At 37.3% G+C, this 23,705-nt stretch overlaps 1 protein-coding gene across 2 annotated transcripts in view; it reads left to right on the forward strand.

Moving 5' to 3' along the window:
* TPK1 (thiamin pyrophosphokinase 1) overlaps positions 1–23,705 on the forward strand; it is a 401,164-nt gene that overhangs the window by 218,871 nt on the left and 158,588 nt on the right. For both annotated transcript variants that reach the window (XM_003896790.5, XM_031665051.1), the window contains one exon: positions 10,551–10,646. In XM_003896790.5, the coding sequence (XP_003896839.3) occupies positions 10,551–10,646 (96 nt within the window). The remainder of the gene's footprint in view (positions 1–10,550; positions 10,647–23,705) is intronic.

The raw sequence follows: 23,705 nt of genomic DNA on the forward strand, positions 1-23,705 counted from the left end.
AGTAAGAGATCAGCAGTAATAACTAGTAATACAATATAACATTGATAAGAATAGACTGAAAGAAAAGTTACGTAAATGTGATCATTCTCTCTCAGAATATCTGATTGTATTATCCTCACCTATTTTTGGACAGCTGTTGATTGTGGGTAACAGAAACCCCGGACCTCAAAACCATGGAAAAGGGGGGACTACTGTACTTGTTCTGGTGAAGTGTTCATCCTAAGAACTTAAAGAAAATGGAAGAAATACAAAGGACACTATCTTCATATTACCATGACAATCTGTTGCAAGCTTCCATTTTAGCTGGGACTACATGTTTTGTCTGTATGTTTTTCGCATTGATGTCAGAAAGGCTTGGAGTTAGGTGTATTTGTGAGGTGAGGGAGGGAACTGATCAATTCCAGTAGTCCCACTTTAATGCACAGAGGAATGAAAAATGCCAATCAAATAATACGACAGGTATTCACATGTCACCTATTTGAGTTTAGCCTCAAAATATTTTATTAGCATTTATCTATTACAAGAATGTTAAACTGAACAGCTTGTTTAATTATTTTTAATTGGGAAATGTCCTCTATTGATTAATTTAGGCTACCAAGAGATTGAGGTGCCAGTCCGGCTGTAAAGCATAGACTATATCTGATACGGTTTGACTGTGTTCCCACCCAAAATCTCATCTTGAATTGTAATCCCCGTAATCCTTATAATCTGCACGTGTCAATGGAGAAACCAGGTAGAGGTAACTGAATCCTGGGGGTGGTTTCCTTCATGATGTTCTCGTAATAGTGAGTTCTCATGAGATCTGATGGTTTAATAAGTGTGCGCCAGTTCCTCCTGCATTTGTTTTCCTTCCTGCCACCCTGTGAAGAAGGTGCCTTGCTTCCCCTTTGCCTTCTGCCATGATTGTAAGTTTCCTGAGGCCTCCCCAGCCATGCTGAACTGTGAGTCAATTATGCCTCTTTCCTTTATAGATTATCCAGGCTCAGGCAGTTCTTTATAGCAGTGTGAAAGTGGACTAATATATTTGCAGCTTTATAATTTTAGGAAATAACAAAATGTTCATTTTGTCATTACCAATAGTATTTTCTCACCACGGTACAATATGTAGAACGTGTACTGTTATTCAAACATATGGCATGAGACATCTGCATTATAGCAAATATTCATTCATTCATTTATTGAGTAAATATTTACTGAGTGCTTACTGTGTGCTGTTTGAGGTACTCAGGATAAAACAGAAAACAAAACTGAGGATTAGCCCTGCCTCCTGGTATAAAGAGACAATAAATAATATGTGCTATGTTAGAAAGTGTTATTTCTTTTGGAGAAAACAGAAAATTCTTAGTAGGGTAAGGGCAGTCGGAACAGCCCAGATCAGGCTTGCTAGGGTCGGGCAGAGAGAAGTGCATGAAGTCACAGTTTTAAGTAGGGTAGTCAGGGTGTGCCACTTTAAGAAGGTGAAATTTTAACAAAGATTAGATGAAGGAAAGAAGTTATGAAAACCTTTTATACCCATGTCTTATTTAAGTTCAACAGCTACTTTTTGATATGAATTGTATCCTCTCTATATTTCACATAAGAATCATAAGAGGCTGGGGCAATATAAAATTAGGGAGAGTTAGAAATTTTCTGGTTTGTGCCTTTTGTAAACAATCAAATTGTAGAAAATGACGATTCTTTGTGTGTGGTTGATAAATACATATAAGTGAAATCTTCAGTTTATGTCAAGGATATATGGCATATTTAAGTGTGCTCCTGGCAGTTTGAGGGTTCCGAATTTCTGTTTTGACTTTGTATTTGCACAGCAAGCACATACAGCATGTACATAACAACATACACTTAATGTACTTTTTCTTGTGCTCTGGTGGTGGTGGTCAGAGAGAGCAGGAGTGGAGAAGCCCCAGCCACCTCTTGCCATTGTTCTTTCTTTGAGAGATGATTCTATTTAGTCAGCAACTAATGTGTTCTTCCTATACCTTTCTTTCCTAATTATTTTTGCCTTTGTTTTCATTTATATATTTTTTCATTTACTTATTAGCTCATTGATTTAACAGATGTTAGATAACTAATATTTGTCTTGAGTGATTGTCATCATTGAAGTCATATTTTACATTTATTTAATATCTTTATATCTTATAGCATATAGATTTGCATATATGCTCTGTTGTATGTGTATATATAAAATGTTATGTGAATGATCTAGTGTAGAACCTTCAGGAAATATTTATAATTATTATTGCCATTTTTCTAAGTAAGTTATTACTTCTCATGAGTTCCAGTCTCATACCACAGGTTTCACAGCATGATTTATCTGTTTCCTGAATCTTCATTACTTGCAGGATGCCATGTAAGAAAACAGTGTTTCTTTCCCTGCTTCTGTATATGATTATTTCTCATATACATGTAGCAGCTTTGAGAATAATGTCTTTGTTGGTGAAACTAGAACCAATGGTATTTGAATTGTTTAAAAACTGCAGGAAAATCATTGTAAGTTATTTGTCATTTTGACGTAAATCATCTTAAAGAATTATTTTCTTATTGCAAAAATCACACTCTAATATTTGAAAACATTTATAATACTTAATGCTTTACGGCATGTTCTTAATAAAATATCTTGCTTTTGCAGACTGTTTTTTTTGATATATGTTCATTTAGTTTGGTTTTGGTTAAGAATATGCCTTGTCTTGTACTGATATTCAGACGCCCGGCACTGGAGAGACTGCTAATGTTTTGGTAAAGGGCTCTGTTCCCACCTGCCCTAGTCAGTGTTGGGCTGAGATGTGGATGCAGCTGGGGAACACATGCTTATCTCCTCTGTGAGTGTCTACTGAAGCTGAGAGGGCTAGTTTATATGTTACTGGTGTAAATCTGGATCCTAAATATCTCAGGATCAATGGAATGGAGATAAGAAAATGAAACAGAGTTTTCTAACTTAAAAGGAATGTATGACCTTTTCTGTATGATCTTAAGAAGGTACAACTAAGATCAGTTACAAGACAATAAAGGGAGATATACTTGATACAATAATATTATGAAATTTTAATAGAATTATTGAGATATGCAGTGGGCTAGTTAGAAATTTCCTGTCACTGTAAATTTGTACCAACTTAGTGTGAGGGATAAAGAAGGGACTCAGTTTGATCATAAACCAAATGTTTAATGTATGCTTACTGTGTATTATTCATTGTTCTAGATACTGGGGATAGCAAAGTGAATCAACACTGGCCCCACTCCTTAGTAATAAGCACTAAATGACTTTAAAAATAGTATGAAATTTTATTAGTCCATTCTCATGCTGATACGAAGAAATACCTGAGACTGGGATAAAGGAAAGAGGTTTAATTGACTCACAGTTCCACATTGCTGGGGAGGACTCAGAAAACTTACAGTCATGGCAGAAGGCCAAGGAGAAGCAAACACCTTCTAAACAGAGTGGTATGATGGAGTGAGCGCAAGCAGGGGAAATGTGCGACACTTATAAAACCATCAGATCTTATGAGACTCACTCACTGTCACAAGAACAGCATGGGGGAGACTGCCACCATGATTCAATTACTTCCCACCAGGACCTTCCCACGACTTGTGGAGATTATGGGGATTACAACTCAAGATGTGGTTTGGGTGGTGACACAACCAAACCATAACATGCTGGCCCTGGCCCCTCCCATATCTCATGTCCTCACATTTCAAAACACAATCACTCCTTCCCAAGAGTCCCCCCAAAGTCTTATTCCAGCATGAGCTCAAAAGTCCAAGTCCAAATCTGAGATAAGACAAATCCCTTCTGCTTATGAACCTGTAAAATCAAAAGCAAGTTAGTTACTTCCTAGGTACAATGGAGGTACAGGCATTGAGTAAATACACACATTCCAAATAGGAGAAATTGGCCAAAAAAAGGGGGGCTACAGGTCCAATGCAAGTCCAAAATCCAATAAGGCAGTCATTAAACTTTAAAGTTCCAAAATGATCTCCTTTGACTCCATGTCTCATGTCCAGGTCATGCTGATGCAAGAGGTGGGCTCTCACGGCCTCGGGCAGCTCCACCCCTGTGACTTTGCAGGGTACAGACTAGCCTCACTCTTTCCTGCTTTCATGAGCTGGCATTGAGTACCTGCAGCTTTTCCAGGTGGAAGTACAAGATGTTGCTGGATCTACCATTCTGGGATCTAGAGAATGGTGGCCCTCCTCTCATGGCTCCACTAGGCAGTGCCTCAGTCAGGACTCTGTGTGTGGGCTCTGACTCCACATTTCCCCTCTGCATTGCCCCAGTAGAGGTTCTCCATGAGGGCTCTGCCCCTGTAGCAAACTTCTGCCTGGACATTCAGGCATTTCTGTACATCTTCTGAAATCTTAGTTAGAGGTTCCCAAACCTCAGTTCTTGACTTCTGTGCATTTTCAGGCCTAACACCATGTGTAAGCTGCCAAGACTTGGGACTTGGACCCTCTGAGGCAATGGCCCAAGCTTAATCGTGTCCCCTTTTAGCCACAGCTGGGACTGAAGCAGCTAAGATACAGGGCACCATGTCCCGAGGCTGCACAGAGCAGGGGGACCCTGGGCCCAGCACATGAAACCATTTTTTTCCTCCTAGGCCACTGGGCCTGTGTTGGGAGGGGCTGCTGTGAAGATCTCTGACATTCTCTGGAGATATTTTCCCCATTGTCTTTGGATTAACATTGCATTCTTCATTACTTATGCAAATTTCTGCAGCCAACTTGAATTTGTCCCCCAGATAATGGGTTTCTATTTTCTATCGCATCGTCAGGCTGTGACTTTTCCAAATTTTTATGCTCTGCTTACCCTTGAATGCTTTGATGCTTAGAAATTTCTTCTGCCAGATATCCTAAGTCATCTCTCTCAAGTTCAAAGTTCCACATATTTCTGTGGCAGGGGCAAAATGCTACCAGTCTCTTTGCTAAAGCATAGCAAGAGTCACTTTTGCTCCAGTTCCCAAGAAGTTCCTCATTTCCATCTGAGACCCCCTCAGCCTGGACTACATTGTCCATATCACTATCAGTATTTTGGTCAAAGCCATTCAACAAGTCTCTAGGAAGTTCTAAACTTTCCCACATCTTCCTGTCTTCTTAACCCTCGAAGTCTCCAGGAAGTTCTAAACTTTCACACACTTGCCTGTCCTCTCAGTCCCCCAAATGGTTCCAACCTCTGCCTGTTACCCAGTTCCAAAGTTGCTTCTACATTTTCAGGCATATTTACAGCAGCACCCTTCTCCTGGTACTTACTGTATTAGTCTGTTCTCATGCTGCTATGAAGAAATACTGAAGACTGGGTAATTTATAAAGGAAAGAGCTTTAATTGACTCACAGTTTTGTGTTGCTGGGGAGGCCTTGGGAAACTTACAGTCATAGCAGATGGCAAAGGATAAGCAGGAACCTTCTTCATAGGGAGGCAAAATGGAGTAAGTGCAAGCAGAGGAAATGTCAGATAATTATAAAATCATCACATCTCATGAGACTCAGTATCATGAGAACAGAATAGAGGAAACTGCTCCCATGATTCAAGAACTTCCCACCTGGTACCTCCCACAATCCATTGGGATTATGGGAAGTACAATTCAAGATTAGGACACAGCCAAACCATATCAGAAATGTTTAAGGTATGTACAAATATAAAAAATAATAAACCAAATACTTTTGTAACCACAACCTGTAACCACAACCTGACTTAATAAATGCTCCCTATACAGTTCAAGACTTGTGTGACCCTTTCTCATGGTTAATTTTATTCTCTTATATTTCTTAATACTTTAACAAAAGCAACACTAAATCCTATGTAAAGGTAATAAGCATGTTTTTACATTGTGTATATATATGCAGTTGTACTGCCTGTGTGATTCTATAGCTCATGAATGTATCATTTATTCTGTGATTTTTTGTTCATTCATTTTTTGTCATAGAATAACCCATTGTTTAAATATGCCACAAGTTTTTTTGTTAATGTAAGGTATGACAAATGTATATCAGTGATTTTTATTTGGGCTTATCTGATTTCTAGTGAAAATCAACATCCTTTCATATGTATTGGCTTTTTCTGTCTTGCTAGTCTTTAACTTGCCTATTAAAATATTTTGTGTATTTGCTTTCATGGCTCACTGCAGCCTCGAGCTCTTGGGCTCAAGCAATTCTCCCACCTCAGCCACCCAAGGTGTGTACCACCATGTTCGGCTAATTTTTTTGTAGTGATGGGCTTTTGCTATGTTACCGAGGCTTGTCTCAATTTTCTGCACTCAAGCAGTCCTACAGGTCTGTTGGCTTTTTCATGTGTATTGGTGATATGGTTTGACTGTGTCCCCACCAAAATCTCATCTTGAATTCTCACGTGTTGTGGGAGGGACCTGGTGGGTGGTAATTAAAACATGGGGCCGGGTCTTTCCTGTGCTGTTCTCGTGATAGTGAATAAGTCTCATGAAATCTGATGGTTTTAAAAAGGGGAGTTTTTTCCTGAACAAGCTCTCTTTGCCTGCTGCCATCTACTTAGGATATGGCTTGGTCCTCCTTTCCTTCTGCCATGATTATGAGGCCTCCCCAGCCACATGGAACTGTAAGTCCCGTTAAACCTATTTCATTTGTAAATTGCCCAGTCTTTATGTCTTTATAAAGGGTGTGTCTTTATCAGCAGCATGAAAATGGACTAATACAATTGGCTTTTTCAGGTTTGCTGTTCTTTAACTTGCCTAGTGAAATATTTTGCCCATTTTCCATCCAGTTATTATTCTTTATGGATTTTTATAAATTCTTTATGTATGCTGGATAGTAACCTTTTGTTTTTAGTTATGGTCATGGAAAATACCTTCTTTCATTTTGAAGCTTTCTTTTTTTACTTTATGCATATTGTTTATTGATGACAAAAAGGACTTAATTAAAAGTAGCTGAATTTATCAGTTCATTCTCTTCAGATTTATGTTTATTTTTGTACCTTGTTTAAAATATTACCTACTGCAATCATTTTCTTTTCTGTTTTTTTTTGGTAAATGTTTTGAGACTTTGCTAGTATATTTCAAATATGCATCTGTGTATATTTCTGTCTTCCCATTTCTGTTCAGATATCTATTTACCAACCATATACTGAACACTTTTCTTTGTGCCAGTCACTGTTCTAGTTCCTAGAAGACAGCTGTGAATCACACAAGCAAATATCTGTGCTTCTGTGGTGCTAATATTCTACTGTTTCATTCTTCCAATACCCTGTTATGTTAATTACTTTGTATGTCAGAATAACCAGAAAGGCAAGTTCAACTACCGTGTGCTTTTGCAAGATTGCCTTTGCTTTTTTTTTTTTTTTTTTTTTTTTTTGGTCCCTTATTCTTTCATGTAAATCATAATCGTTTATTTGAGTTCCACGAAAAATATCATCCACTCAATAGATGACTTTTCTTATCTTTCTATTCCTGTGAGTCTTTGATACTCTTTCCATGTATATGTGAAAAATTATATTTTAAGACTAATTAGCCAGGAGTGGTGGCTCACACCTATAATCCCAGCATTTTGGGGGGGCCAAGACCATAGGATCACTTGAGCCCAGGAATTTGAGACCACCTGGGTAACATGGCAAAACCCTATCACTACAAAAAAATTAGCTGAGCATGGTGGTGCATGCCTGTAGTCCCAGCTACTTGGGAGGCTGAGGTGGGAGGATTGCTTGAGTCCGGAAGGTCAAGGCTCCAGTGAGCCGTGATTGTGCCACTGCACTCCATCCTATAGGACAGAAAGAGACCCTGTCTCAGAAAGAAAAAACCAAAAAAGCAAAACTATAATCTGAAAAGTGGAGCCACTTGTTGGTTCATAACATAATACATTGTATCCTGAAAACAACATATTTTATGTAATTGAGAAAAAAATCAAAGATAGAAGTAGTTGAAACAAAAATTCCCACTCTCTGGCATCATAAATCTAGGTTTTGCGCATTTCTGTTAGGAAACTAACATTACAAACTACTTATTAGAAAGTCGTATACTTTCTTACTTTGCTAAATTTCATGGCTTTAATATCTTCTCAGTCCTTGGATAGTGAGTATGAGGGTTGTCTTTTTTTAAAGAAAATATATCAGTGGAATTTTTCACAGCACCTCAGTGCTTCTGACGCTAGGAAATTGGGCTTTATTCTATATAAAATAATCATAACTACTAATGTATAGTAGGTGAGTATTGCTTGATACCTTACAGTATTTCTACATTATTCCTTGTTTGCAGGATCTTGGTAGTGTCTCATCTTTATCTTTGTTTCTTCTCTCTTACATCTTAATATGTTACCCTAAGAACCAGAAAACCAAAAACGTCCTTAGTTGGCCACAGGCCTGTTACTGCACTTTGGTTAAGATTTTGTTCTGCAGGTCTCCTTTCTAACTGTTGGACGCTGCCCTGTTATTAGAGCTATTTCCACTTCTAGTGAGTTCGTTCTCAGTCTGTGATGAGATTAGAACCATTTCAACTTGTGAATGGCTGCTTTTTTAGCAGTTAAAAACCTTCAACAAGTTTATAGAAATTCTTGGGTTAGATTCAGTCTGATTTTTTCAGTGCTAATAATCTCTCTCCATGTCCTGAGCCAAGCATTTCTATGTGTTTATTGTAAGTGATGAGGTAAAGTAAGATATTCCCGCCTTGCTCATATGTTTCAAGTAGCTTTTCTTGTGTAGTATCCTTCTTGTGAAACTAACTCTAGAGATGTTATATGACATTTTTCAGTCAGCTATCTCAGAACTTGTTTTACTTTGTGAGGATTTCTACTCATGGCTTTGCTGCTAATTACTACCTAGCTGTCCAGTTGTCAGTAAGTCAGTTTTTATCTCTTGTTTCTATTTTCTTAATCTACAAAATGTTGCAGTGGTACTAGATAGATTACTTCTTGGGTTTTGTTTAACTGTCATTTTCCCCCATGGCTTTCTATGTGGATTCTGTGAAGGCAGATAATGATCTATTAATCATCCATTATGTTGTTTCTATTTGCCATTTAAATTTTATTTCGTTTTTGGTGAGTATGTCTATTGTCAGCATTTAAAAGAGGAAGACAACTTTCATTGTCATTTATGGTATATTTAGCAATAAGACACTGTACGATTGTACCCCCTAGCCAGTGTACATTTTTATAAATGTATTTGTAAAAATCCATTTTCTTCCTCAAGAATATTATTTAAACGTTTATTGAACATTTACTATGCAACCAACCAGTGCCTGGCACTGGAAACAATAATGAATGAACCTGCCCTTAAGGAACTTTCAGCATAATGATTTTTGGTTTGGTGGCAGCCTGTTCTGTTCAACCATGCTAATATCCTGTATGCCCTGCCATATGCTTCTATCTTCTTTTTTAGGAGTGTTAACCTGAGAAGGGTCACTTCTTTATGTCCTTGCTTGGTGATTATAGTAAATTTCAATGTTCTTTTAGGGTCCAGAAAGTATATGTCGATGATCTTGTAAAGATGACATATACATCTTTTAGAGCATAATATATTTCTGAATGATGAGAAATTAATTTTTTCATTGGTCACTATATTGTAGGACAGTCATAAATGAATGAAGCACAGGTTGAGCTTGACACATTTAAAGGGACCTTGAAGTAAAAGAAGAACCTTTAAATCTACCGAGAATGGTTCTTAGAATAATTTAAGAGGCAGTATGGGTGTTTTGTATCCTTGAAAACTCTTTGAATGGCAACTTTATATACTAGATTATATTTAACTTTCCCTTACTCAGCTGTTTGTCAGAGTCCAAGAATTGTTTTATTCCTGAATTAAGAAGTCTGAAGTCCCATCGTGCTCACTTTTATATACCTTTGCCTCTGTATGACATTGGAGGAAAAGGTGTCATTTCAAAAATATGGTTTCTTTAGCCATCCAAGTTCACTAGTGCCAACAAACTGGCACTTTTGTGGCTTCATACTTACAAATATATTTCAGTGTTTTTCACTGGGTAAGTTATCTTGTAGAGAAGGCAAAGAACTTATAAATTCATTTCATAATGTCCAAAAGATAATCCAGGAGACATATTTTCACAGGCATAGCTCCTTGTTTTGTGTCTCACGAGGGAGAAAGAGGCTTTTATCAAATAATATTGTAGGACAGCTGTCTTGATTTTACTTAAAATATAAAGTTTTATTATTACTTCAATATTCATATTAGTTTTTTCATTCATGTAAACTTGTCATTTCTGCTTAAAGAACTTCAAAGTTTCATCAAAATAGTTTCATTTTAATTTCAGGTAGCTGAGAATATAATTTATTATACATGTATCAAATGTTAATCGTGAATGTCATCACATCAGTATTTTTTAAAGACCCGTTAATGTAGTATAATCTCTACTTTCTTAAGTAAAACGATTGTCATAATCAGTCCATTATTGTAACACTCTAATACTATTCCTGAAACGTCCCATGATGTGAAATAAAAAAGATAATGATAATGATTCTAATGATACGAGAATAGTAAAGGCATAATAGGATATGTCTATTGATACCTTATCTTTACTTTTGTAGCTCTTGATCTTGTTCATAAGGGTGAAATTACTACTTATTCTTACCTTTTCTTTTACTTTAATACATAGGGGTGTGAGCTTATTTCAACACCTGATCAAGAACACACTGACTTTACTAAGTGCCTTAAAGTGCTCCAAAAGAAGATAGAAGAAAAAGACTTAAAGGTAAGATATGCATGTATTTGGTGGTTATTCCAGAGGATGTGAAAAAAAATTGTTTTTTTTTTTCACTCAGCTGAAATGGATATTTACTTTTGTGCTGTTTTTTTTTTTTTTTTTTTTTTTTTTTTAAATTGCTATCAGGTTTCCCCCCGCTGTATAGCAGATAAATCTGCACTTAGCTGCCAAAACATTAACGTGTGCACTTAAACCAGGGGACACAAATGTAAACATCTTACAGTGGCATGGTAATAAAATGGGTGAACTGGACCATATGTCAAGTAATCAAAACTGGGAACTCATTCTTGCCTGAAAGTGACTAGCTACTATTCATCTCTAGTTGATTGTTGCCATGAAGAGCTCTATGTATTTTTGCACTATGTCTATTTGCATATTATACAGGCAAAACAAATATGGCCTTGATCTGGCCCCTGAGCTATCATTGCAAATTTTTATTTAAATGAATATCAACTTTTTTTAAGCCAGAGAAGAGTCTACTGCTTTGCATTTTCTTGCATTTGTGCTCTTTAAGGTATTCAGTACTGATTTTCACCCAGCATCCAAATGTTTAATTGCATTAATTAGTACACAAGTTTATACTTCATTTTTTGATACCTGTTGAAATGGTATGCAAAGTATTTTAAGACTGTGTTTAATGAAGAGCTACAAAATTAAACCTGAAGCATCGAATGACAATTGACCTTTTTTCCCCCGCACTAGCAAGGGCAATAAGTTTTAAGCTGAGATGAATTATCAGCTGCGTAATTTTAAACCAAGAAAAGTAGGAAAACACCCTTGTATATTAGAATGATTTTGATAGTACAAGTAACAGAAAATACATGTCAACCTGCATCAATACCAAGTGATATAGGGCAGTCTTGAGACAGAGCTCAATCAGAACTCATGTTCTTTTTCTTTTATTTATCTCGGCTCCGCTTTGTAGGTTTTGTCTTCACATTAGCTTCCCTGATTGTCTCCAACTGCCACCTGCAGTAACATTTTACCCTTCACATGTAGGGAGATTAAGGCATAGAGCTGGGGGGGATACATCACTTCCCACTATCATTGGACTCAACCCTTAAGATCTCTCCTTTAAACCACTCTTGCTTTTGGCAAAGGAGAACGAGAGAATCCTGATTGTCTTGGACTGGAGCCAGGTGTGGGATCAATCCACGTGGCTTATCTATTCAAACTACGTGGCTAATACGTATTTGGCAGGATGGGATAGATATCAGAGCAGCAGCTCTAACCAAAATTTACTCTCTAGCAAAAGTTTGTTAAAGATACACTCTAACATATATTGACTAAGTTGCAGTAAGTAGTACATTCTTTTCTCCCTTTGAAGTAAAACCTTGTTAACTATCACAATTGGCAAGCAGCTTGATCTGCGAACTCAACAAAAATAATTGAGTGAACATTTCTCATCTCTGTTGTAGCTTTGCTGAACTATATCAAATGTATTGTGCTATTTCCAGCAGTAAATTGATATAATTAAACATTTGTTTAATGAAAGCAGAAAACAGCCGATTGAGAGTTATTTATTTCATCCAGATATCACTGATTTGGTGTTTCTTAGGGAAAAAAATGTAAATATTCACAGCTGTCTTTTGTTTTTCCCAGCACCTCCACTGACATGATTAAAAGCTGAGATGCAATTATGTGAGTCTAATGCGTTGTATCTAACCGATAGTATCTATAATACAGTATTCTGTCATTGAGCCTTGAAACAAATCATCATATCTTAAATTCAACAAGGCCCAAATCTAGAGAGAGCCCCAAACTGGGAGATGAGGGTGTGATCTGCAAACAAATCTGACAGTCTTGGCCAATCTGGTGGGGAGTCTGGGAGCAAGAGTAGCTGTTAGAGGACCCCTGCACTGGGCAGAAATAGCAACAACCTTGTACTCCAACTGTGCTTAGTCACAGACTAGAGGGTGCTCATGAGAGTGTGGACTTGGCTCAGAGGTTGCCAGGGAAGAGTACAGACTTGGTGGCATGATGTGCTGCCTCCTGAAGGGGTTGCAGCAGGCTGATAACGGATGACTGGCCTCTACACAGCCCAACAGTGAGTTCTTTTTTGAAGAGCGATGCAGTGGTGCACTGCCTGTGCTGCCTCAGGCCCCGACATGCTTTGGGCCCAATGCATTCTCCAGCCCCATCCTACACCAGTGTTTCTCCTTTTTTCTAAACTATGCCGTATTTTCTCCTCTCTCCTGCTTTAACGTGTTTTTGTGTATGTTGCCCCCTCTGCTTGGAATCTGTTTTTCCTTTTTTTTTTTTAATCTAGCCCATGCATGCTGGAGAGTTTCTTTTTTTTTTGAGGTCTGATACATTTATTTATCTTTATATATTTTTTATTTCAATGGGTTTTAGGATACCTGTGGTTTTTGGTTACATGGATGAATTGCACATTGTTGAAATCTGAGAGTTGAGTGCACTTGTTACTCCATTGTAGTGTACATTGTACCCAATAGGTAGTTTTTCATCCCTCAACCCCCTCCCACCTTCTCCTCTTCTGAGTCCTCGGTGTCCATTGTATCACTATGCCTTTGCACACCCATAGGTTAGCTCCCACTTATAAGTGAGAAAATGCAGTATTTGGTGTTCCATTTCTGAGTTACTTCACTTAGAATAGTGGGCATGGCAGAGTTTGACTGGCTGTCCTTAACAATCACTTGCAGTTAGGTTTAGCTACTCTACATTTCCATACCCTCCTTTATTTTTTCTTTAGGGCATTCTGAACAATTTTGATCATTTTATTAATTATTTCTAATTGTTTACCTACAGTCATTCTTGCCAGCTTGACTGTACAGCCCATGAGGCTGAGCTCAGGTCTGCTTATTCATAACTCGACAGCAGTACTTTGCATATAAGAAGTACTCCTTGAAAGTTTGGTACGTTTTATGCACTACAAGAACATACAGGAGAGTGGAACATAACACAGTTGGGGGACAGGCTTTTTAGAGAAGGCTGAGACATAATAAGCAAATGGGAGCTAGACAGTGCATTAGTCCATTTTATGTTGCTATAAAGGAATACCTGAGGCTGGATAATTTATAGATACGAGCTGTATTTGGCATATGCTTATGCTGGCTGTACAAGCATGGCATCAGAATCTATTTGGCTTCTCATGACCCCTCAGGAAGCTTTTACTCATGGCAAAAGGTGAAGGGGCAGCAGGCCTGTCACATGGCAAGAAGGGAGCAAGAAAGATGCCAGGCTCTTCATAAGAACCAGTTCTCTTGGCCGGGCACGGTGGCTCACACCTGTAATCCCAGCACTTTGGGAGGCCGTGGCAGGCGGATTACGAGGTCAGGAGATCGAGACCATCCTGGCTAACATGGTGAAACCCCATCTCTACTAAAAATAAAAAAATTAGCTGGGGCAGTAGCACGCGCCTGTAGTCCCAGCTACTTGGGAGGCTGGGGCAGGAGAATCACTTGAACCCAGGAGGCAGAGTGCCGGGTCCGACCCACAGACCCTGACACAGTGACAGATGAAAGACGTACACTGACACAGATATTTTGCCTGTCAGTGGGGCTAAGGGGTTCTGCTGCCTGAGTCTGCAGCTTCGGCCTTGATAAGACAGCAAAGTTCACATTTATTTAGTACAGATTAAATGACAAAGTTCTCAAGTAAACACCACTAGAGGGTAATTAACATTGTCGACCTCCTGAGTAGAGAACAGTCATGAGCCCGCAGATGATCAAAGGTTGGTCCTAGGACCACTCAGTAAACAAGCTATTTAGAAAAAGTCCTAGGACCACATAGTAAACCAGCTATTTAGATAAACTCCTCTACATTCCTATGTATCTGTGCCCTAAGCTTTTAAGAGAATTCATTTCCCTTCAGCCAAATCTTTTACTGAAGCTACGCAAACCTGCTGGCCTTCCAAGAAGGTTTGTGTCTATTTCCTATAACTTTATCTTTGTAATTTCTCCCACTACCCTGACCGATCCCCTACAGTGGAGGTTGTGGTGAGCTGAGATGGCACCACTGCACTCCAGCCTGGGTGACAGAGTGAGACTCTGTCTCAAAAATTGGGGATCGCATTTCAACATGAGATTTGGAGGGGACAAACATCCAGACTATATCAGACAGAAAAGGGGAGAAGAGTGTTTCAAGAAGTATTATTGTAGTGCACACAGAGTGTGGGTAGCACTTTGTAGGAGTGGGCACAACTCTATCTCCATCCTCATAGGGTCCTGGCTAGGCCTTGAGAATTAAATTCACCTAAGATAGATTAACAAGAACAAAGCATAAGATTTTATTTCATACAAATTTTACACGACATGGGAGCCCTCATAAAGAAGTGAAGACCCAGAGAAGTACTTAAAGCCCGTTACTTTATATACTAGATTGGACAAAGAATAGTGTGTTGTGAAGAAGCATCTAACTTATGTGGGGAGGCTTGAAATATGAGAGTTACTATATAACAAGACAAGGATGCCCTCTCTCAGCACTCCTATTCAACACAGTATTGGAAGTTCTAGGCAGAGCTGTCAGGCAAGAGAAAGAAATAGAGGCTGTTCAACTAGGAAGAGAGGGAGTTCAACTATTTTTGTTTGCAGATGACATGAACCTATAACTAGAAAAGCCCATTGTCTCAGCCTAAAAGCTTCTTAAGCTGATAAGCAGCTTCAGCAAAGTTTCAGGATACAAAATCAATGTGCAAAAATCACTAGCATTCCCATACACCAACAACAGGCAAGCTAAGAGCAAATCATGAATGAACTCCCCACTCAAAATTGCCACAAAAAGAATAAAATGCCTAGGAATACAGCTGACGAGGAAAGTGAAGGACTTCCTCAAGGAGAACTACAAACCATGGCTCTAAGAAATCAGAAATGACCCAAACAAATGGAAAAACATTCCATGCTCATGGACAGGAAGAATCAATATCATGAAAATGGCTATACTGCCCAAAGTAATTAATAGATTCAATGCTGTTCCCATTGAATAATTGAATAATAAAACTACTAACACGTTCTTGACAGAAGTAGAAAAAAACTATTTTAAAACTCACATGGAACTGAAAAAAGAGTCCAGATAAGCAAGGCAATCCTAAGCAAAAAGAACAAAGCTTGGAGGCATCATGCTACCCGACTTCAAATTATACTACAGGGCTGCAGTACAAGAACAGATACATAGATCAGTGGAGCAGAACAGAGAACCCAGAAATAAGACCACACACCTATAACCATCTGATTTTTGACAAACCTGACCAAAACAAGCAATCGGGGAAAGATTCCCTATTTAATAAATGGTACTGGGAGAACTGGCTAGCCATATGCAGAAAACAGAAACTGGACCACTTCCGTACACCATATACAAAAATCAACTCAAGATAGATTAAAGACTTAAATGTAACACCCAAAACTCTAAAAACTCTAGAAGAAAACCTAGGCGATACCATTCAGGAAATAGGCACGGGCAAAGACTTCACGATGAAGATGCCAAAAGCAATTGCAACAAAAGCAAAAATTGACAAATGGTGTGTAATTAAGCTAAAGAGCTTCTGCACAGCAATAGAAACTATAAACGGTAAACAGACAACCTAAAGAATGGGAGAAAATTTTTGCAATCTGTGCATCTGATAAAGCCCTAATACTCAGCATCTATAAGGAATTTAAACAAATTTACATGAGAAAAACAACCCCATTAAAAAGTGGGCAGAGTGATTAAATCTGAGGAAGTGGAGTATCTGTGAGCTTCCACCTGACTTTACATTTAACTTGGAAGGTCAACACTGTATTTTATTTGATGTTACAGCAAGATAAAAGCAACATTAGAAGGGAAAATAATACAAGATTTCCCTCCACCCATACTCCTACCTCCATATGGGATCATGAAGGCTTTTTAAAATTTCTTCTGATAATACACATAAACTGTATGAAATCTTTATATGCCTCTTCTCCATCTAATAAATCATATCAAATTATTATATATTTTGTATTTCTACTTATTAAATTATAAATATGAATTTATAATCAAAGTATATTTTATAGTAGGAGTCTTACTATAAAATGTTAATTGTAATGTAAATAAAATGCAAAATAGTATTTAATATTAAAGAACTATATGTTAGAAATTCATAGAATTTGAATTAGGTCTGTCCTCATCCTAAAAGAGTTTACTATCTCGAACATGAGATTAAATTTTTTAAATTCCCCTAAATTACTTTATTAGTTCATGTATTCATCTAATTTAAACCTAATCACCCTTAACATTTATTCTTCTACAAAAGGATTCTCTCCATACCTGGGACTTTTTAAGGCTTTGCTTTCATGTTGCCACATTGTTTATCTGTAACTGAGTCATGAATAATACATTATCAGGATGCCATCTGATAATGCCTGAGTCTTCAAAGGACACATATTTTCGAATGCTGTGATACACACTTGAGATCTAAACCCTGGGATTTGGTGGAAAACATTAAAAGCTGTCTCTCTAAACATCTAAACATATAAGATGCACATTCTTTACAATAAAGCAGAAATAAATTAAGATTCAGAGGCCCTAAGAATAACAGGATTAGGTCTCTTTAGGATATTTACTAGTATTATATGGCAACAGGATCAGTTACTTCAATTTTAAACATAGACTATATGTTAGACAAAATCTGAGCAGAAAAGTTCCCATTAATTTCAATCTGAATGCTTTAGAGATCTAAACCAATACTAGTTTTATTTGCTAAAACCTCTACATTTTAGCCTGCTTGTATTATGCCATGTTATTTCTTAAGCAGTTTTTTAATCAAATAATGAAGGATGGTGAGTAGGTTATATGAATGAGGGCAAATGCTTTTATATACATATATATATACACACACACACATAAATGACTGTGATTTAAATACTACTAAAGGCCATAGGTTTATTATATATATATTTTTTATTAATAGGCTGGGCAAGTACTGAATTGTGATTTACATGTTTTAAGACATTTCAGTATTCTTTGATTATGTCCAAATTGAAGTTCTTGACTCTTGACCATTAGGACTCTGTTAAGCGTAGTCTTTCTATTTAATTTCTACATGGCATTTCTCAGGTAGATACATTATCTTTATACATCAGCAAATATTATGAGCTTAGAATATTTTGTTATATCCTCTAATTATCAGTATTGGATTTAGGTGTACATTATTTTTTTGTAATGGGCTTGTGGATTTGTTTTATGTTCATACTAAATATGAACATTCTCCTCAATTGAAAATAAAATTTAAGGCTAACTATCTGATTGAACTAATTACTCAGCACCATAAAAAAGATGTGACTGATGGGGTTGCAGGAAAAACCATGATAGTACCCCAAGAGATTTCTTTCCAGGTACTCCAGTGTCTCAGTACAGCTTGTTCTCATGAACTGATATCTTTGGCATGATCTAAAGGAAAATGTGTGTGTGTGTGTGTGTGTGTGTATATATAAAAATGTATTCTGAAAAGGAAAAAATCTTTATAGTGGAGAAGGCTGGCAGATACCACGTCAATCAAGTGAACAACATTAACATCGTTATATCATATTAATAACACCTTCCTACATGGATATAATTTAAGAAGGGCATTTGTGGAGTTCTTCTCTAAAATCCGTAATTCCACTTTAACCTTTAAAGTAGTCAAAGAACTCCAAATTGAAGAATATTCCATAAAATGCCTGACCAACATTTTTAAGGCCAAGAAAAAAAAAGACTGAGAAATTGTTATGGCCAGAGGAGATGAAGAAGACATGACAACTAAATGCAGTATGTTAACCTGATTTCTGTTGTGTAATGGAAAAAGAGGACATTAGTGGAAAGCTGTTGAAATGTGAATAAGCTTGAAAGTCTAGTTAATGGTAGTGACCAATGTCAGTCTTAGTTGTATCCTATGTGCCATGTTTAGACAAGATATTAACACTGCTGAAAACTGGATGGAGAGTATACTCCTTGTACTATTTTTGAAACTTTTTAGTAAATCTAAAATTATTCCAAAACACAACACTTCATTGAGAAAATATATTCACTGTTTCAAATGTGCTATTATCGTAGAACAGGTGTAATCTTTTGTTGAATGTCTCGCGGTAATATAGAATAAAGGCAAGTGTTTCTTAGTACTTAGGCAAAAAAAAAAACAAAAAAAAAACAAAAAAAAACAATGCCTTTGATGGACTCTCCCACCTTTAAAATATTTCTTCAGGAAATTTCAAATTGTGAGTTTCTGCTGCATATTTAGACAACTGTTTTACATGAAAATTATGCCTGGTAGAAAATCTTAGGTAGACATTTGATGGTCTTTAAACCATGGAGACAGCTCAGATGCTCTCAACTTTCCCACTTTCCCAGGGGATAAATTTAAAAATATGGTAAGACTCTGTCAAAAGTAGAACTGCCACTAGATATGTTTTTATCAGGATTAACTCTAGAAGTAGTAACCTATGTATTCCTGCCTTTCCTTCTTGCTTGTCAGTGTCCATCCTGGTCTACTTCAGCCTCTCATTTTCTCTGCCACTGCCTATGCTGACATTCTGACATACCTGCTTTTCTCCTCTTTATCTTGTTTCCGTGGCCTTCACTTACCACTTCTGTGCCATTCATTAACTCCCTAATTTGTACCTTTAATCCTAAACTCCAAAGCTTGTTTTCTCCTTGCTAACTGGAAGACCAGAGGAGCTTCATTTTATTGTCTAAAACAAAATTCATCTTTGTTCTCACGAGAACCTCATTTTGTCTTTTTGCATTTCCTTTCTCATTCAATGGCGCTACCATCCACTTGCCTGGCAGAAACCTAAGAGTAATTTTATGCTTTACTCTACCATCCCTCGACAGTTGGTCACAGTTCCCTGAAATTCTTCAGATCTCTGTCCTGTGCCCACTTTTATCTTTGCAGTCTTACTGCCGCTACGTTAGTTCAAACATTTATCATTTCTCACTTGGGTTATTTTATTAGCCTCTGCTTGCCCCCTTCAGTACATTATCTTACCAAAATTCATATCATATATCTTAAATGTACATCTGCTTTAAATTTTTTATTGTCTCTCATTGTTATGTATTCAAGAAATATATATTTAATGAATAAATGCATCTCTAATAACATCAATGCAAATTCCAAAGGACATTATGCTAAAACTTAGCTGGCATGTAGAACTTTCTGCAGGACTCTTCTTGCTAGCATTCTTGATGCCATGTTAGTTCTCCTGTGACATGTGTCCAGGTGCTTTAGAATCTTGCTTGTCTCTACCAATTGTGATAATGAATATGCTTATTATTGAAAGTAATAATTACCACCTTAAACTTTAATAAAATGTTAATCTTCAAAGCATTGTGATTAGAAGTCAGGTATTCGGGTGCTCAGGATAGGCCTGGCACTCTTTTTAGCTGCATGACAGTAGAAAGATATTTAAGGTTTTGTTTTTCATTTTCGGTTTTTTGTTTTTTTTTTAGACAGAGTCTCACTCTGTCACCCAGGCTGGAGTGCAGTGGCATGATCTCGGCTCACTGAAACTTCCACCTCCTGGGTTCAAGCGATCCTCCTGCCTCAGCTTCCCGAGTAGCTGGGATTACAGGTGCACACCACCATGCCCGGCTAGTTTTTGTAGTTTTAATAGAGATGAGGTTTCACCTTGTTGGCCAGGCTGGTCTCAAACTCCTGACTTCCAAGGAGATCCACCCACCCACCTTGGCCTCCCAAAGTGCTGGGATTACAGGTGTGAGCCGCCGCACCCGGCTAGTATTTAAGTTCTTTAAGCCTCAATTTTCTCATATGTAAAGTAAGAATACTAACCCACCTATAACAGAGCATTACATGGTAAAGCACTTAGTTCAGTGCCTGCTCCATAGGAAGTCCTTATTTTAAATATTGGCGATAGTGGTGATAGTAATAGTAATACACTCTTGTGCAACTAAATGGAATAGATTTTGTGGAGTAATATCACTTAAGAATTAGATTATGTCTTAGAAATCTCTTAAATTTGTTACAGTTTATTACCCAGGTTCATGGGACTCTCAACATAGTATTGTGGGTTTTGTTTTGTTTTTTTTTTTTTGACATATTCTAATTTTACAGGAACTCTCAATATCAGAAACTTGAATTAAACTGAGAGCTTCTTACATGTTAATGTATTTCCCAGGTGAGGTCTGGAACTTCCCCTATTCCCAGGGAACCTATATATATTAAATATATCTCTGTATTTAATAGAATCCAACAGAGAGTGAGATGTACAACCCAGGTAACTATTTTTGTACCTTGCCTTTGTGTGGAGTAAAAAGGAAGGATCTGCTCTACCCTTGCTAATCCTAGTATGGACATTATATGCCTTATGCTCATGGAAGGATATATTACCCTAAGATTAGGCAAAAGTTCATGTTAGAGTTCCACAGGCAAAGTTCCTCCTCTTAGACATACCATAGAGAATATTAGGTATCTTCTTCGAGTCAGCTTAACACACTTTTACTTAATATCTGCTCTGTTTAAGTCAGTATGCTGTGATTTCATGACTAAGTCCATGATCTCAAACAGCCTTCAGTCTAATGGAGGAGACAGATTTACAGGTGACCATAAACTGATTTAGACTACTGTAATAAATACTGTAACTTGCCTCTTCAGAATAGATTCAACTTCTTTTGGATAGATTACTCTGCAGTTATTTAGATATATAATTCCTCTTTGAGAAAATGGAATAATATAGTTTTTTTCTAATGAAATTGAAGCTCATGTTGAAGCCTTCTGTGAACACCATATTTAAGGCAGCACCCTTCAACTCTACCTCTTGAATGCCTTGGTTGAACCATCCTTATATCTTCCCCTGCTCAATTTTCTTGTCGCCATCTGACATACTACATATTTAGGATATTTCTATTACATATTCATTCAGTATGTTATAAACTTCACACGGACAGGGAATTCTGCATGTTTGTACTCTGCTGTGTCCTCAGCACTTAAAACTGTATCTGGCACCTGTAAACATATTAAAACACATAGTGGGCACTCCATAAATATTTATTAAATGAATCAGTAGTTACAAATACGGAAGAATCTTGTAACAAACTCTTACCAAAAGTTAGCAAACATTAAGTATCTGCTTTGACTTAACAAGGCTTATTCTATTGCCACAGAACTTATCCATTGAGAATTTTTTTATTTTGGCAGTACATGGAAATATCCATTATTATATCTACTATTATATGAATATATATAATTATATTGTAAATGGTTATATATCTACTATTATATGATTATGTATGATTATTTGATTATAAATACCTTCAGTATTTATACCTATAGCAGAGGAACTTCAGTAGGATGTATGTTGTGTGTAAGTAAAAATTGTACAGTTCATATAATATCTTCCTCTCATTTCCTTAATTGGTATTTTATAACTTTTGGGACCTGCTTCTTCTTCCGAGTTCTAAGTTATTTGTAAAAATCGAGAGCTAAAACATGAGAATACATGAAGTTTGTCTCATATGCCATTGCCATCGTGAACTTGATAATAATAAATCTTGCTGTCTTTCTTGAAGAAGAAACAATGAAAGGAATACTGTTCAATTCCAACATCAGCTCTGTAACTGAGGCATTGTAATAACTTTTATGACAAGTTCACTACCTTTTTGCCTGTGCCTGTGTACCTCAAAGGGATACGGTAAGCTTAAATTGATAATTTTTATAAGATTCTAGAAAGTAACATGACACATGTATTCATTTATATATATATTCAACCATTCAGTTACACATAAATATGTCTATATACACCACTCCTCGCTTTTTAGTGTATAACAACATTGTTCTGTTTGTTGAGTGCCAAAGTAACTACTTATATGTTCAGATTTTGGAACAAACGCAGTGCAAGCTAAGTATCAGACAAAGAAGCAAAGCTAAGGAAAAGATTTCTGGGCATCAGCCTGTGTTAGGCTATTTCCTAGATCATTTTGGAGAAGCCTTCAAAAGAGGAATTCATGTCTCTGTTTCTCCTTCTTAGAGATCAGCAATCTTTTTTATAGTGCTATGCAACGAGAGAAAATAGATAAACCCAGTGCTTTGAAGTGACTTGGGAGATGTTGCTACGGATATAAAAAGCTTACTACCTTAGAGGCTGTGGCAACCTAATCCATCCCTGCCAGAGGAGAAGCATGCTTTTTATAGGTCCCAAGACAAGGGTTAAGTTTATCTGCTTACCAGGAATCTCAGCTTGATGACTCACCTGCCAGATAAAATTTCTTATTAATGCAGAGAATTCCAGATTTGGTGGGTGTGAGGCTCCTCTTCAAAAGACACGCTGACCTTACATGAAAAGAAGTATTGTATTTTGAATTACAGCATCGTGAGAATGCAGAAACTGCAGATGTAGAAAGAAACTATATATTGAGGACTTTTGTAACAATAGTGCACATATAATAGAACATCCTGAAATTACTTAGTAGATTGTAAAATTTGTCCTCATTCTGTATATTCCTTAGCCAGAGAATATTACATGTGGTAGTCCCTATATCTATAATTATGATTGTCCACAATGATAATAGTGTCTATATTTTTAAGAAATGTTTTGGGGCTGTGCACAGGGGCTAATGCCAGCAACTTCAGCACTTTGGGAGGTTGAGGCAGAGGATTGCTTGAGCCCAGAAGTTTGAGACCATCCTGGGCAGCATAGTGAGACCTCGTCTCTAGAAACAAATAAAAATGAGCAGGGTGTAGTTGTGCATGCCTTTAGTCCCAGTTACTTGGGAGGCCGAGGGGAGAGGATAGCTTGAGACTTGGAAGTCAAGGCTGCAGTTCAGCCGTTCTCACATCACTGCACTCCAGCCTGGGCAATAGAGCAAGACCCTGTCTCAAAAACAAACAAACAAAAATAAATGTGTGGCTTATAGTTTAAGCCATGACTGAAAAACTGGAATGATGTTACTGCTCATTACAGGTCTATGTGTGTCAGATTGATATATATATATATATATATTTTTTTTTTTTTTTTTTTTTTGACAGAGTCTTGCTCTGTGCCCCAGGCTGGAGTGCAGTGGCGCGATCTCGGCTCACTGCAAGCTCCGCACCCCCGGGTTCACGCCATTCTCCTGCCTCAGCCTCCCAAGTAGCTGGGACAA

Source organism: Papio anubis, chromosome 4, assembly GCF_008728515.1.
Source record: "Papio anubis isolate 15944 chromosome 4, Panubis1.0, whole genome shotgun sequence".
In the NCBI taxonomy this organism is placed as follows: Eukaryota; Metazoa; Chordata; class Mammalia; order Primates; family Cercopithecidae; genus Papio; species Papio anubis.